The sequence below is a fragment of the Chiloscyllium plagiosum genome, chromosome 10, assembly GCF_004010195.1.
Source record: "Chiloscyllium plagiosum isolate BGI_BamShark_2017 chromosome 10, ASM401019v2, whole genome shotgun sequence".
Lineage (NCBI taxonomy): Eukaryota > Metazoa > Chordata > Chondrichthyes > Orectolobiformes > Hemiscylliidae > Chiloscyllium > Chiloscyllium plagiosum.
The window spans coordinates 56,560,606-56,575,177 of NC_057719.1; the positions used below are offsets into that span (position 1 = coordinate 56,560,606).

Here is a 14,572-nt window from a genome sequence, read left to right on the forward strand (position 1 = left end):
CACCCCATAAGAGGGGTGAGGGATGGGGGTGGGGGAGGGTGTTGGAGGCGGAGGAAGTCACTTTGTCACTGAGATTGGGGGGGAAGAGGGTTTGCCACTCTGTCACTGAGAGAGGTGAGGGGGTAGGGAGTCACCCTGTCAGTGGGAGGCATGGGAAGGGAGAGTCACCCCATGACTGTGTGCAGGAGTTGGAGGTGAGATGGTTGGGGTAATAACCCCATCAGAGTGGGGAGGAGAGTGAAAATAATCCCATCACAGTGAAGCAGGTGGGTAAATAACCACATTACAGCAACAAAGGCCATTACCGGTAAGCAACCCCCATCACTTGGGGTTGGAGTGGCTGTTAAATAACCGCATCAGCGGTGGGGGTGCTGCTGGTAAATTGCCTCATCACAGTGGATATGGGGATGGTAAATAGCCCCATCACTGGGTAGGGAGGATGGTAAATAACTGTTACTGGGGGGCGGCAATGGTAAATAACCGTCTCATGGTGAAAGGTGGTATATAAACAATGCGATGGGGTGATTGGGGTAAATATCTCCTTCACTGGAATGGGTGTGGCCTACCATGGGTGGTATAAATGAACCCAACACTGAGGAGAGGGGTAAGAAACCTCAGCACTAAATGATCCATCACAGAACAGGGGGATAAATAATCCTTGTGCAGAGAGAGATGGAGTAGGTGACCCCAGCAATCCTGGGTCATAACACAGATGCAGAGTGTTGACTCAGTCATGACACAGATGTAGACCCAGCTCAGAGATGACAGTGTGGTAGGAGATCCCTGAACAGATTGGAGGGGGTGGGGTGAGAAAGGGTGAATCCCAGTGTAGAAATGTTAGGGGAAGAGATGTTAATCTCAGTGGAATGAGCCTGGGATTGTTTTTTTAATAGAATCACCACAAAGTGGAAACAGGCCATTCAGCCCAACAAGTTCACACCAATCCTTCGAAGAGCATTTCAACCAGACCCATTCCCCTACCCTATCCCTGTAATCCTGTACTTCCCATGGCTAACGCACCTAACATCCACCTCCTTGAACACTATGGGTAATTAAGCACAGCCAATCCAACTAACTAGCACATCTTTGGACTGTGGGAGTTACCCAGAGGAACCCACACAGACACAGGGAGAACATGCAAACTCTACACAGTCGCTAGAGGTTGGAATTGGTGGGACTCAGTGCTAACCACTAAGCCACTGTGCTGCCAGATGGGGATGTCCTAACTGTTGGATGGGATTGGGGGAGGGAGTGGTGGTCATGGGCAGCTTAGATGTTGCTGTTGATGTGTGAATGATAATTTGTTAAAATAATCATGGTCTAATAAATATTAGCAGTGGTTTTGTGATGATTCAAATTTATGGAATGAGATCTGCCACTGCAAAATGAATTGGGCTTGTATTTCAATGCCTTGGTGAATTTATGGGTTTATTTTGCAGAGTATGCTTTTAAGGCTATAAACCAAGGTGGCCTCACTTCAGTCGCTGTTCGTGGAAAGGACTGTGCTGTAGTTGTTACACAAAAGAAAGTGCCGGTGAGTGCAAGCTGAAGTATTGTTTTTAAGTAGCAGCATTTGAAAAGTGTACTGGAAGGAATTGAGATGGTGTTGGCAACCAAGAACCAGTTAAAATAAAGAACTGCTGCTAAATTATAATGTTCAAGTATTGCAGTAGCCACATGTTTCAAATCGAAGCTCAGAAATTTGCATTCAGATGGCAAAATTGAGAAATGAAAGGATGACTGCTGTAAAAAGTGAATTTGAAATTGTCACAGACTCGAGTGAATGAATTGTGTGCTTTAGGAAAGGAAACCTCTGTTTCTATTCAGTTTGACTGTTCCAACACCTGTTCATGCCTAACTGCTCTTTGGAGTGGCCGAGCAAGCTACCCAGTTAGCCCATCACCCACTGGCTAATGGCAACTGATGGGTAATAAATGCTGGCCTTGATAATGCTGCTTACATTCCAAGGATGAGTTTGTTTTTTTTTAAACCGACAATGTGTGTTCCTAACCAATAACTAATTTAAATGAATAATCAAACTCTCTTGATGGATCAGATGTTTGAACATACTATGTTGATTTACTCACAAGTTGTACACTATAGATTTAGCTGCCCTCAGATGGAGCAGGAATTAATGTGGTCCAACTCACCTCAGTTAGTTAAGGCCTTGTAAGTTATCGAGGGTCAATAGTAAGTTGCCCATTTCTGATCTCTGCCCAAGATTCCATTTGGGAGAGACATGTATGTAGACATAAGTCACAAGAGGGATCTGACCTGACTGTAAATGTCTGAATGGTTCTAGCAGTCATTGTCCATTCTTTGCCAACCATCACTATTCAGGAAAGGAGCAAGAAATTTGCAAATGCCAGTGGGCTGTCAGTCTGCCAGACTATCATGCAATACAATTAGAGCACACAAATATTCTAATTAAAATCTACCTGAAATAAAAGCTTCCTGTATATGTTAAACAGTAATACTTTTATATTATCACTTTGATTTCAACATTTGAATTAATATTATCGACCTAGTGGACAATGTAAACAATATATGGTGACAAATGTATGAACATATGTGTAAATAAAATTTGAGTAGAGAGAGAACTGAGTTAATCTGTCTGAGTGGAAAATAATTATTATATCTCACTAATGATCTTTTCTTTATACATCACTGTCAAATGAAATTTAGTATGGAAAAGAGTTAAGTGAGACAGTTGGAGTGAGTAAACAAAGTCAAGGGAATCCAAAATAAATGGTAGTAGACTCGGTAATATAGAAGAGCAGAAGGACTTTGAGTCCATGTCTTTATTACCCTGAAAGTAGCAGCATAAATAGGTAAGATGTTTAAGAAGGCATTTGGCTTTAGTAGCTAACGCAGGAAGCATAAGAAATAGGGACAGCAGTTGACCAAATAACTTTCTTCCCAATGCCTCTTGATTTCCTGAGTGACCAAAAGTCTGTCTACCTCAATCTTTAATTATGTTCAATGATAGACCATCCACAATCTTCTGAACTACAGACTTAAGAGATAAAAGAGATTCTTCCTCCCCTCAGTCCTAAATGATCCGAATGCACTCGCTTAATCTGGCTCTTTGGTCTCTTATGGCCTGTTCACAGTTTGTCTCTCCACCTGGCTCTGGAAAGCCAGAGAACATAGATCCATTACTCTTGGTCTCATCTAAGTGATTAATATAGATTTCGAGTAGCTGGGGATAGTCTTTGATCTTTGCAAAACCTAATTAACCATGGCCTGCCAACAGAGAATGCACAGTTCATCCCTATTTCCTGCTCTCTATTCATTAACCAGTCCTCCAGCCACACTAATATATTACCTAAAACTTAATGACTTCTTAACTTGTGCATTTTACTTCATGTGCACCTTACCAAATGACTTTTAAAAATTCAACCATAATACATTTACTGTACCCCATTTATCTCCTGTTCTAGTTGGGTGCTAAATATAAAACTGAAGTTTTTGAATACAATTTGAATGGAAGGACAGGGTGGCTATACTGGACCTGTATAATTCACTAGGCTACAGCTAGATGACTGCATACAGTTCTGATCATAAGATTGCAGGATGGACATGATTGCACTAGAGGGGATAAAGAAAAGGTTTTGAGAAAGTTACCAGTGCTGCAGAACTTTAGCAGTGATGAAAAATTTGACTGTATGGAGCTTTTTTAAACCGATGAGGCTGAGGGGAGATTTAATTGAGGCACATAAAATTGAGGGGTCTCAATAGTTTTCTCCTATCCTTGCTTGCTTAGTCACTTGCTTAGCAGAGAAGTCAATAGCCAAGAATTGTAGATTTATTGATACAAGTTTACAATAAGAGCTGAGATTTGTTTTTACTGATAAAAACTTGCTGCCTGAAAAGCTGATGGAGTCTTTGAAAACTAGTTGGATATGTACTAGAAATGCTGAAACTTGCAAATTAGTGACCATGAGATTGGCTAGCAGTTTATTGGCAAGCACAGACATAGTGGGCTAATGAGCCACCTCATGTCAAACACTAATAAAGTCTGTGATTCAGTGGTTGTTGTTGTTTGTATTTTGTGTCTGATAGTTCAAATAAAGTTCTGAATTTGTAATTATTTTTTAACCGTGATTAACATGTTTCATCTGTGTGTCAACTTGACTCAATGGCAGGAGTCTTTTCTTTGAGGTATTAGTGTATGAAAGCAGTAGTTCAGGGCAAGAAGTTGTCAATTTCTGAGATGTTAATCCATATGGTCAACAAGGTGCCTTCAGCTTTCTCGGCTCGAAACTCCGGAATTCTCTTTCTATTCCTCTTTCTTTCTTTCAACCTCACCTTTAAAACCTATCCCTGACTAAACGTTTGGTGATCTAATGTCTTTTGTATCCTTGCTTGGTTTCCATATTTGAGATAGCTTAGTTTGTAATGTTATACAGTGTTTACAGGAAATATTACTTTTTTAAACTTGGAGACATTGTTTACTTTTCTTCAGTTAATTGTCTGATAACAAACCTAATATTGTTTGTAATGTACAATTTGCGGTTATAAAAGCAAAAATGAGCTGGCTATCTGCAAGAAAACAGAAAATGCTGGAGACCCTCAGCAGGCCAGGCAGCAACTGGAATAGAAATAGAAATAGAATGAATGTGTTTCGGGATGATCTTTCATCAGATCTTGATATGTGGAGTCTCTAAAAAGACTCCTTACCAGTTTTTTTTTAAAATTGCTTGTGGTGATTAAATTGAGGCCAGCTGTAATTAGTTTATGTGGAGAGACAATTACACCCCACAGTGGCTAGTGTGCCTACCTCTTAACCATCAGGGCTGAGTTCAAGTCCCACCTGCTACAGAGGTGTGTAATACCTTCTCTGAATAGGCTGATTAGAAAATATAATTAGATGCCAATGAGGGGCCCTTGTGGTACAGTGGTAGTGTCCCTGAGCCAGGAGATGCTTAGCCATGGTTAACACGGCTGCCTCACAGCACCAGGGACACTGATTCGATTCGATTCGATTCGATTCCAGCCTCGGATGACTGTCTGTCTGGAGTTTGCACATTCTCCCCATGTCTGAGTGGGTTTCCTCTGGGTGCTCTAATTTCCTTCCACAGTCCAAAGATATGCAGCTTAGGTGAATTGGCCATGCGAAATTGCCCATAGTGTTTAGATGCATTAGTTAGGAGAAATGTAAAATAATAAGGTAGGGGAATGGGTCTGAGTGGGTTACTTATCGGAGAGTTGGTGTGGACCTGTTGGGCAAAATGGCCTGTTTCCACACTAGGCATTCTATATAATGGAGAAGTAGTGATTAGAAATTATCTTGGATCATAAAGTATTATACATAAACCCTAGATTCTTGAGATAATTGCCTTTCATACTGTTGGTCTTCAAAAGTGTTCTATAGTTTATTTAGACTATGAAGTGATCTGTTAAAGTTCACTTGGGATTAATCTGGGAATGAGAACCCACAGAGCAGAAGGTCTCCTGAGGTCCGTGATTATAGAGAGAGATATTGTAGCCTGCTTGGAGTTCTATAATGACATTCCTGTATTCACACTGTGTTTGCCCTAGCAACAGTGCCCCTGTTTGAACTAATATGCAGTCTGTAGTTCTTTGTGTACTATCCTTAATCCAGTCATTTAATTTGTTGTTTTTCAGGATAAGCTATTGGATGCCAACACAGTCACACACCTATTCAGAATAACTGAAAACATAGGATGTGTAATGACAGGAATGACAGGTAACAACCTGGAAAACTGATTCCAGTTAAGTTTTTTTCCCTTTTGAGTTATCCGGCTTTGATACAAAATAACTCCATGTTTAAAAGTAATGTGGCAAAGCAAGAATAATATTATTGACACTCATGCAAAAGTAAGCACAGCAAATTGCTAAAAGAACAGAAAATGCTGGAAATACTGATTAGGTCAAACAATCAGTGGAGAAAAAACAGTTAATGTCTCAGGCTAATAATGAGAAATATTTTGAGCATTTTCAAAAGCCATCTCGATTTTGACCAAGTCCTGTACCTGATAACTTAGCATTACCATGTTCAACAAGTACATTGAGTTATAATTGAAAATGAGAACATAGTTAAAGGAGAGCTACAAAATACCACAGGATGATACATAGATTCCAAATACTCTTCCTTTCCAATCCATAGGATTTCAAATCCCACATTCAATGTGACCTTTACCTTTACTAATTGATTTGTATTTTTCCTGTTTGTTTCATCTTAGTATCCTCTTTTGTTATGGTACATGCCAGATTTCTAAAATACTTTTCAAAGTCTCAGCCCAAAAACAGATCCCATCCACGGTCAGCTTCCATCGCAGACAGGGCAATGTATTGGGTCCCAAAACAACCCCAACTGGAATGGGGGCCATAAGTTATTACTGCCAGTTGTAACCACCAAGTTCAACCAACTGGAGTTGCAGTAGTGGCATGAACTTTTACATGTATGTTGTAGTCTGGAACTATGAGTAGTAATGATGGCGCCTACAACTTGCATTTCATCACATAGCTGAGCTGCTTTCTGTTGTAATGGAAAGATTCATGAGTTAATACCCAACCACTTTGGCTGCGTTATGAATGTACCTTGTGACCATCAGGTCCAGGAATGGGACTTGAACCTGAAACTTCTGGATCAGAGGCAGGGATAATACCCACTGTGCAACAAGGTCCCTTTTTTCTAAAATTAACAGTGAAATTAAATCAATATCAAGGACATTAGTTTGCACATTTCTTGTAAGTCCATCTTTAAATCTTTTTTCCTATTTCTTTACAGCGGACAGCAGATCCCAGGTACAGAGAGCTCGATATGAAGCTGCAAATTGGAAGTACAAATATGGCTATGATATCCCAGTGGACATGTTGTGCAAACGGATTGCAGATATTTCCCAAGTATATACACAGAATGCTGAAATGAGACCTCTGGGATGCTGTAAGCAACTTCTTTATGCGTTACAGATAGAAGTTTGATTACTCTGGATCACGTTGACAAAAGTAAGGAAGATGTGTTGGATAGGCTAGAAGTTATTAAGGTGGACAAATCCCCAGGAGCAGATGTGATCTATCCCAGGATGCTGAGGGAGGCGAGAGAGGAAATAGCTGGGGCGCTGACAGATATCTTTCTGTGGCATCCTTAAACAGAGGTGAGGTGCCGGAGGACTGGAGGGTTGTTCATGTTGTTCCCCTGTACAAGAAGGGTAGTAGGGATATTCCGGGTTACTAGAGTGAGCCTGATGTCAGTGGTGGGAAAGTTGCTGGAGAAGGTACTGAGGGATAAAATCTACTTATATTTGGAAAAGAATGGGCTTATCAGTGATAGGCAATATGGTTTTGTGAGGGGGAGATGATTCCTGAAGAAGGGCCTGTGCCCGAAACGTCGAATCTCCTGTTCCCTGGATGCTGCCTGACCTGCTGTGCTGTTCCAGCAATAAAGTTTCAACTTTGATCTCCAGCATCTGCAGACCTCACTTTCTCCTCCGAGGGGGAGATCATGCCTTACCAACTCAAGAGAGTTCTTTGAGGAAGTGGCCAGGTTGGTAGATGAAGGAAGAGCTGTAGATGTCATATACATGGACTTTAGTAAGATGTTTGATAAGGTTCCCCATGGTAAACCAATAGAGAAAGTGAAGTCACATGGTGTGTAGGGTGTTCCAGCTAGGTGGATAAAGAACTAGTTGAGCAACAGGAGACAGAGTAGTAGTTGAATGGAGTTTCTCGAAATGGAGAAAGGTGACCAGTGGTGTTCCACAGGAATCAATGCTGGGTCCACTGTTGTTTGTGATATACATAAATGATCTGGAAGAGGGCACTGTTGATATGATCAAGTTTGCAGATGATACAAAGATTGGTGGAGTAGCAGAAAGCATTCTGTCAAAGAATCCAGGAGAATATAGATGATAGGCTGAGAGTTGGGCGGAGAAGTGGCAGTGGAGTTCAATCCAGGTAAATGTGAGGTGATGCATTTAGGTAAGTTTAGTTCTAGAGCGAATTATACAGTAAATGTAAGAGCCTTGGGAAAAGTTGATGAGCAGAGAGATCTGGCAGTTCAGGTCCATTGTATCCTGAAGGTTGCTGCACAGGTGGATAGAGTGGTCAAGAAGGCATATAGTATGCTTGCCTTCATCGGATGGGGTATTGAGCATAAGAGCTGGCAGGTCATGTTAAAATTGTACACTACATTGGTTGGGCTGCATTTAGAATACTGTGTACAGTTCTGGTCTCCACATTACCTTGGGAGAGGGTACAGAGAAGGTTTACAAGGATGTTGCATGGTATGGAAGGCGCTAGCTATGAAGAAAGGTTGAGTAGGTTAGGTTTGTTTTCATTAGAAAAAAAGGAGATTGAGGGGGGACCTGTTTTGAGGTTTACAAAATCATGAAGGGTATAGACAGGATGGATTGAGATAAGCTTATTTCCCAGGGTGAAGGGTTCAATAACAAGAGGTCACACTTTAAGGTGAGAGGTGAAAAGTTTAAGGGGGATACACGCGGCAAGTACTTTACACAGAGGTTGGTGGGTGTCTAGAACGCATTGCCAGCAGACGTAGTAGAGGCAGGCGCGATAGATTCATTTAAGATGCATCTGGACAGATGCATGAGTAGGTGGGGAGCAGAGGGATACAGATGCTTAGGAATTGAGCGACAAGTTTAGACAGTGGATTTGGACCGGCACAGGCTTGGAAGGCCGAAGGGCCTGTTCCTGGGCTGTAAATTTTCTTTGTTCTTTGTTCTCTTTGTATTATAAGATTAATGCAGTGTTATGCATGTACTTGCGTACTGTAATGTCCTAGTCAGTATTCTGTCTACGTTCCTCCATTGTGACTTCCCAATTATTTTCTTAATTAGAAAAAGGTCAACTGATTAAACTTGGTAATCCATCATTTCTGCAAGGTGTGTTATCTAATTGTGATTTTAAAAAAAAGTAGTGACTTTCCCAATCAGTTAGCAGAATCAAGTAACGTAAGTCACAGAAAGCAAGAAATTCTCTGCGTTGCTTCTGTATTAAATTAAACAAAGAGGAAGTTACACTATGTAAGCCCTTTAACATCCCAATGTAACCAATTGAGTATTTCGAATTGTGTTTGGTCTTCTAGAGAAATGCAACAACCAATTTGCTCACAGTGTGGTCCCATGTACAGGCAATATGTACTGATCAGATATCTAGGGTTTAGTGGTGTTAGGGTAGGATAAATGTTGGACAGAACTCCCATCCTGAATTATTTTTCAATGACCCATGATGCAATCCTTTATAAACTTGATTGTGGACAAGATGAAAATGTTTGTGATGCTCCACAATTAAATAGTCTGTGACCTGCATGAATAATACCTACTTGTGCCAGCACTAGATACCTATTTAAAGAAGATGGTGTAGGAGTAGGCCTCCTGAGCTGGAGCTCCTCCGCTCCGACTGCTTTTCTTTTTCCCTATTGTGTTTTTTCTCTATACCTTTATTTACCTCTTGTCCTCTTCGGGTGGCGACAAGAACCCAGGGGAGGATCTTCAGTGAGCCTAGCGCAGATCTTCAGTGAACCCTTTCTTACTTTTCCGGAATGAGCACAGGACCTGGAATTGGCGGCTGCTAATTGGCAGAGGCAGTGTCGGCATGGTAGGCCCAATGATGAAAGGTGGAGCCTAAGGATCAGCAACTTAATCTTTGGTTGGGTCAGCAGCTGGCAGCAGCGAAGCAGTGGCAGAAACGCATCAAAGCAACATCAACAAGGTGGGCCCAGTGATGAGTGAAGCAATTCTGACATTGGTTGGTGTAGCACAGCTGGCGGGGAGGCTGTGGCGAAGCAGAATCGGCCCAGCAGCAAAAGTTGGAGTCTGAGGATTGGCAACATCGATTTTCATCGGGTTGAGTATAGACATCGAGAAAGCGCTAGAGGAGGAATGGCAGCGCAAACATCGTTGGTGATAATAAGCTGGCTCAGGACTGATGGACTCTTTTTAAACTATGTCGTTTTTCTCCTTATTCTTAAATTATTCAAAATGGCACTAAATTATGGTAACAAATGAAGGCTTTTCACTATATTTTATTGTATTCTTACTGTAAAATACACGTGGCAATAAATCATTAATTCATTCAAAAATAAATCTTTTCAGAATTAGCATCTCATATGCATAAATTATCTGCAATGTTTTTATTAATTTTAACTGAAGTAATGAATGATGCAAAACATCTGCATTTACATCTCTTCTTCCCCAAATTGAGCAAGTTCATAGAGAAATATGGTTTGTTACTCTTTTATCTATTTTCCATTCTTTAATTTATAGTTAAAAAAGAAAGAAGGGTAGTGCATATGTACACCCTGAATGAGCTGAGCCACTTCAGGTTCTTAGGATTCAGTTCAGTATCAGAAATATTCCTGCTAAAATTTGGGAATGTTGACTTTGTGTCATTCATTATTTCTATTGGATGACAAGGACATTAAATAACAATTCACAGCTCAGCGACAAAGATTGAATTGTTAAAAATCACACAACACCAGGTTATAGTCCAACAGGTTTATTTGGAAGCATTAGCTTTCAGAGCACTGCTCCTTCATCAGGTGGTTGTGGAGTATAAGATTGTAAGACACAGAATTTATAGCAAGCGTTTACAATATGATATAGCTGAAATTATATATTGAAAAGACCTGCATTATTTGTTAAGTCTCTCCCCTTTTAGAATGAACGCGTTGGTTTCAGTTAGATTAGATTAGATTAGATTACTTAGTGTGGAAACAGGCCCTTCGGCCCAACAAGTCCACACCGCCCCGCCGAAGCGCAACCCACCCATACCCCTACATTTACCCCTTACCTAACACTACGGGCAATTTAGTATGGCCAATTCACCTGACCTGCACATCTTTGGACTGTGGGAGGAAACCGGAGCACCCGGAGGAAACCCACGCAGACACTGGGAGAACGTGCAAACTCCACGCAAAACTTTTTTAAAGTTACATTCTCAAGTGAACTTTAACAATTAGTGTCATATCAGCCTAGATCATGCATTGAAGGTGTGAGGTGACCTGTGTGAGACTATGCCACAATGTTCAGACTGATTCTAATCTAAAAAATGAATTTACAGAATCTAACATAGATTCATGCAGTTCTTGAGCAAAATAAAATATAATTCTGCAAGTACAAATTCAGTGTGTTATGTGTGTGTGTGAGAGTGTAAAGGGGTAAAAGTCTGAGAGGGTGTGTGGGAGTGTATAAGAGCTTGTTTATAAGAGAGTGTGTGTGTAGTGCACTTGGGTCACCTGTAGTGTGACATGAACCCAAGGTTCTAGTTGAGGCCATCCCCATGGGTATCGAACTTGGCTATCAGCCTCTGCTCGGCCTCTTTGCATTGTTGCCTGTCCTGAAGTACACCCTGGAGACGGTCACCCGAAGGTGCGAGGTCAAATGTCCCAGACTGCTGAAGTGTTCTCCGACTGAGAGGGAACACTCCTGTCTGTTGATTGTTGTGCGGTGTGTCATTGCCATAGCCTCTGCTCATTCTCGCCAATGTACCATGCCTCAGGGCATCTTTGCCTGCGGTGTATGAGATAGACAATCTTGGCTGAGTCGCATGAGTAATTGAATTGTATTTTGGCAGCGGGAAAGTTGATGAGAGAAAGTTTTAATCATATGTTTTGGTTTACTTTTCGTAAATACTTGAATAGTTTATAATTTAAGGAACTTTGTAGGGTTGTGGATAAGACGTAAGGTGGAATTAATTATAATTAATCTCTCAAAGAACCAGCAAGTGTGTGATGAGCTGAATGCTCTTACTGTGATGAGTTTCTATGTTTCTGTTAAATACCAAGCATAAGTGCAGTGCATTAAACTTTCCAGTTTCATTGTTGTGTTTTACAGGTATGATTCTGGTGGGTGTTGATGAGGAACTTGGTGCTCAGGTTTACAAGTGTGACCCTGCTGGTTATTATTGTGGGTTCAAGGCCACTGCTGCAGGAGTCAAACAGACAGAAGCCACAAGCTTCTTGGAAAAGAAAGTTAAGAAAAAGCTTGACTGGGTATATGCACAAACTGTCGAGGTATGAAACTATTGAGTCTATCACTATTAATAAAGTTGAATTTTCTTAACTTTTTCTGTCCTTTTGTTTAACATGCTAAAAGTTCGTTTCTATTGCTTGTGATCAGAAAAGTGATTCTTAGAAACTAATTCTGCTATATTTTGAAATAATGTATTTGTTTTTTGTAGACAGCAATAACCTGCCTGTCCACAGTGCTGTCCATTGACTTCAAGCCATCTGAAATTGAAGTTGGGGTAGTGACAGTGGATAACCCTAAATTTAGGTAATTTTAAAATAATCTTGTTTTACACCTATTATTTATTGTCTAAATTTCTGTTCAACTTTTTTAAATCCTTGGCTACATTATCTCCTATTATGTGTTCCTTGAGAGTTATTAATTGTTTGAAGAATTTGAAAATACCTTTACAAAAATGTGGCCAAGCCATTTTATTGAAGTATATTTTGTAGTCAGCATTTATTGCTGATTTTTAATTACCTAGAGGGTGATTAAGAGACAACCACATGGCTGTATGTCTGGAATCACACTTGGATTAATCCAGGCAAGGATAGCAGATTTCCTTCCTTAAAGGACATTAGTGAATCAGATTTGTTTTAACAATAATTGTCATTTGACTTGCTTTTTATTCCGGATTTATTTTAATGGAATTAAGTTTCACCATCTTCCACAGTGGGAGGTTAACCCATGTCCTCAGAATATTAGCTGGGTTTCTTGATTACTAATCCAGTGATATTACTGCTATGCCACCACCTAAACCCATTGACTTGCTGGACAATTACTGATGCTGAGCTTAGATGCTTGGATCTACAAAGGTGTTACATTTTTAGCACTGACATAAGATTTATTTTAAAAGTTGCTTTTGATGCAGGTGGTGACATGGCAGTTGACAAATGACTGCACAGCTTAAGTCTTCCTGATTTGACTTCATTGTATTGGCATGGTTGGCAGAGGGTTTAACAGGCAGCTAGAGCACAACAACCAGTCTACAACTTCAGAATGAAAATTGACCCAAGGAAAATCAATTCCTGAATAGTGCCCTTTGTTTTTGTACAATGTATGATATTTAGGCCAGTACTTGGCACTTGAGCAAACATGGACTCTTATGGTCCAGTGGTAATATCCCTATCTCTGAAACAGAAGGCCTGAGTTTAGGTCTCACTTGCTCTTGGAGTGTCATAACGTATCTGGACAGCATAATTAAAAATATATGCAACAGACATTAGCAATTGGCAGCATCAGGATGGTTGAGTGGTCTAATGCACCAGATTTGAGTATTGTTCCTTGCTTTGCTGAAGCCTGGTAAATTCTGGTCCCTCTCTACAGGGGGAAGGCATTGGTACCATCCCTACCTCCAAACAGGAGGTCTGGGTTCACATCCTGCTTGCTCCAGGGGTGTGTAATAACATCCCTAAACCGGTTGGTTAGAAAATATCAGCACTTGAGTAAACCACGCTCCAGAAGTCAAATTTTAAACAAATGCTGTTTCATTATTATATCAAAACAGTTTCCCTTATTGTGTAAATTTTCAAAAAAATTATTCTTGAAATATATTTAATTTCATTTTGAGCAATTTAGAAATTTTAAAGTAGCACAAATTAATTAGTTACATTTAATTCTGTAATTAATTTTTTATCTTCTTAAATGTACCTGTGCATGAACGTCTTTATTCTTTTTCCTCCTAGGATTCTTTCAGAAGCTGAAATTGATGCACATCTGGTTGCTCTAGCAGAGAGGGACTGAAATTCCATATAGTTCTGTATTTGTTACAAAGAAAATGTTAATGAAAAACTAGATTGCTGTAAGAGAATGCCATCTACACTGTATTTTAATCTGTACAAATAAAGCTGAGGTTTTGGAACATGGTATTGATTAAAGTTATGTTTACATGTGCTCACATCTGATCTATAGAGATGGCTATGTTCCCAATTTTACAAGCTGAAACTTTATTGCTGGAACAGCACAGCAGGTCAGGCAGCATCTAGGGAACAGAAGATTCGACGTTTCGGCATGTGCTCACATCTGATCTATAGAGATGGCTATGTTCCCAATTTTACAACCCATAATCGAATCCAGAAGGGCCGAGGGAACCAGGAAGGGATCAATCCTCGTGTGACATTTATGTGGGTTTGAGAAAAAGGTGAAGTCCCTGCCAGTAGGGTGAAGACATCTCCAAATGTCCATCAACCCCAACTCCTCACATAAGTCAATCACCTGCTTGGCCTGCGAAGAAATAGTTGGGGGCCCACAAGGCATCCTGTCCTCTGTTGGATCCAAAAGACAATTAAAATCCCCCTATAATAATGTGCCGTGTTCCAAAAGCACACAGCTTAGAGAAGGTGCTAATCAAAAATTTGAGGGGATGTGCCGGAAGACAGTAGATATTTAAAATGCTATATTCCTCCCCATGTATCAGGGCCTTAAGTATCACAAACCTGCTCTAATAATGTGAACGGAAGATTATTCGAAAAAAGTACTGCCACTTCCCTACTTTTAGTAGTAAAGGATGAAAAGAATACCCGGTCATAATCCCCCTGTTGTAGTTTCAGGTGTTGCCCATCATCAAGATAGGTTTT

General features: G+C 40.4%; 1 protein-coding gene across 1 annotated transcript in view; it reads left to right on the forward strand.

The window, feature by feature from the left end:
* psma6a (proteasome 20S subunit alpha 6a) overlaps nt 1-13,860 on the forward strand; it is a 15,444-nt gene extending 1,584 nt beyond the window's left edge. The window contains exons 2-7 of the mRNA XM_043697819.1: nt 1,440-1,534; nt 5,632-5,713; nt 6,758-6,913; nt 11,823-12,001; nt 12,169-12,263; nt 13,682-13,860. Of these exons, the coding sequence (XP_043553754.1) occupies nt 1,440-1,534; nt 5,632-5,713; nt 6,758-6,913; nt 11,823-12,001; nt 12,169-12,263; nt 13,682-13,739 (665 nt within the window). The 3' untranslated portion in view covers nt 13,740-13,860. The remainder of the gene's footprint in view (nt 1-1,439; nt 1,535-5,631; nt 5,714-6,757; nt 6,914-11,822; nt 12,002-12,168; nt 12,264-13,681) is intronic.
* The last annotated feature ends 712 nt before the right edge of the window (nt 13,861-14,572 follow it).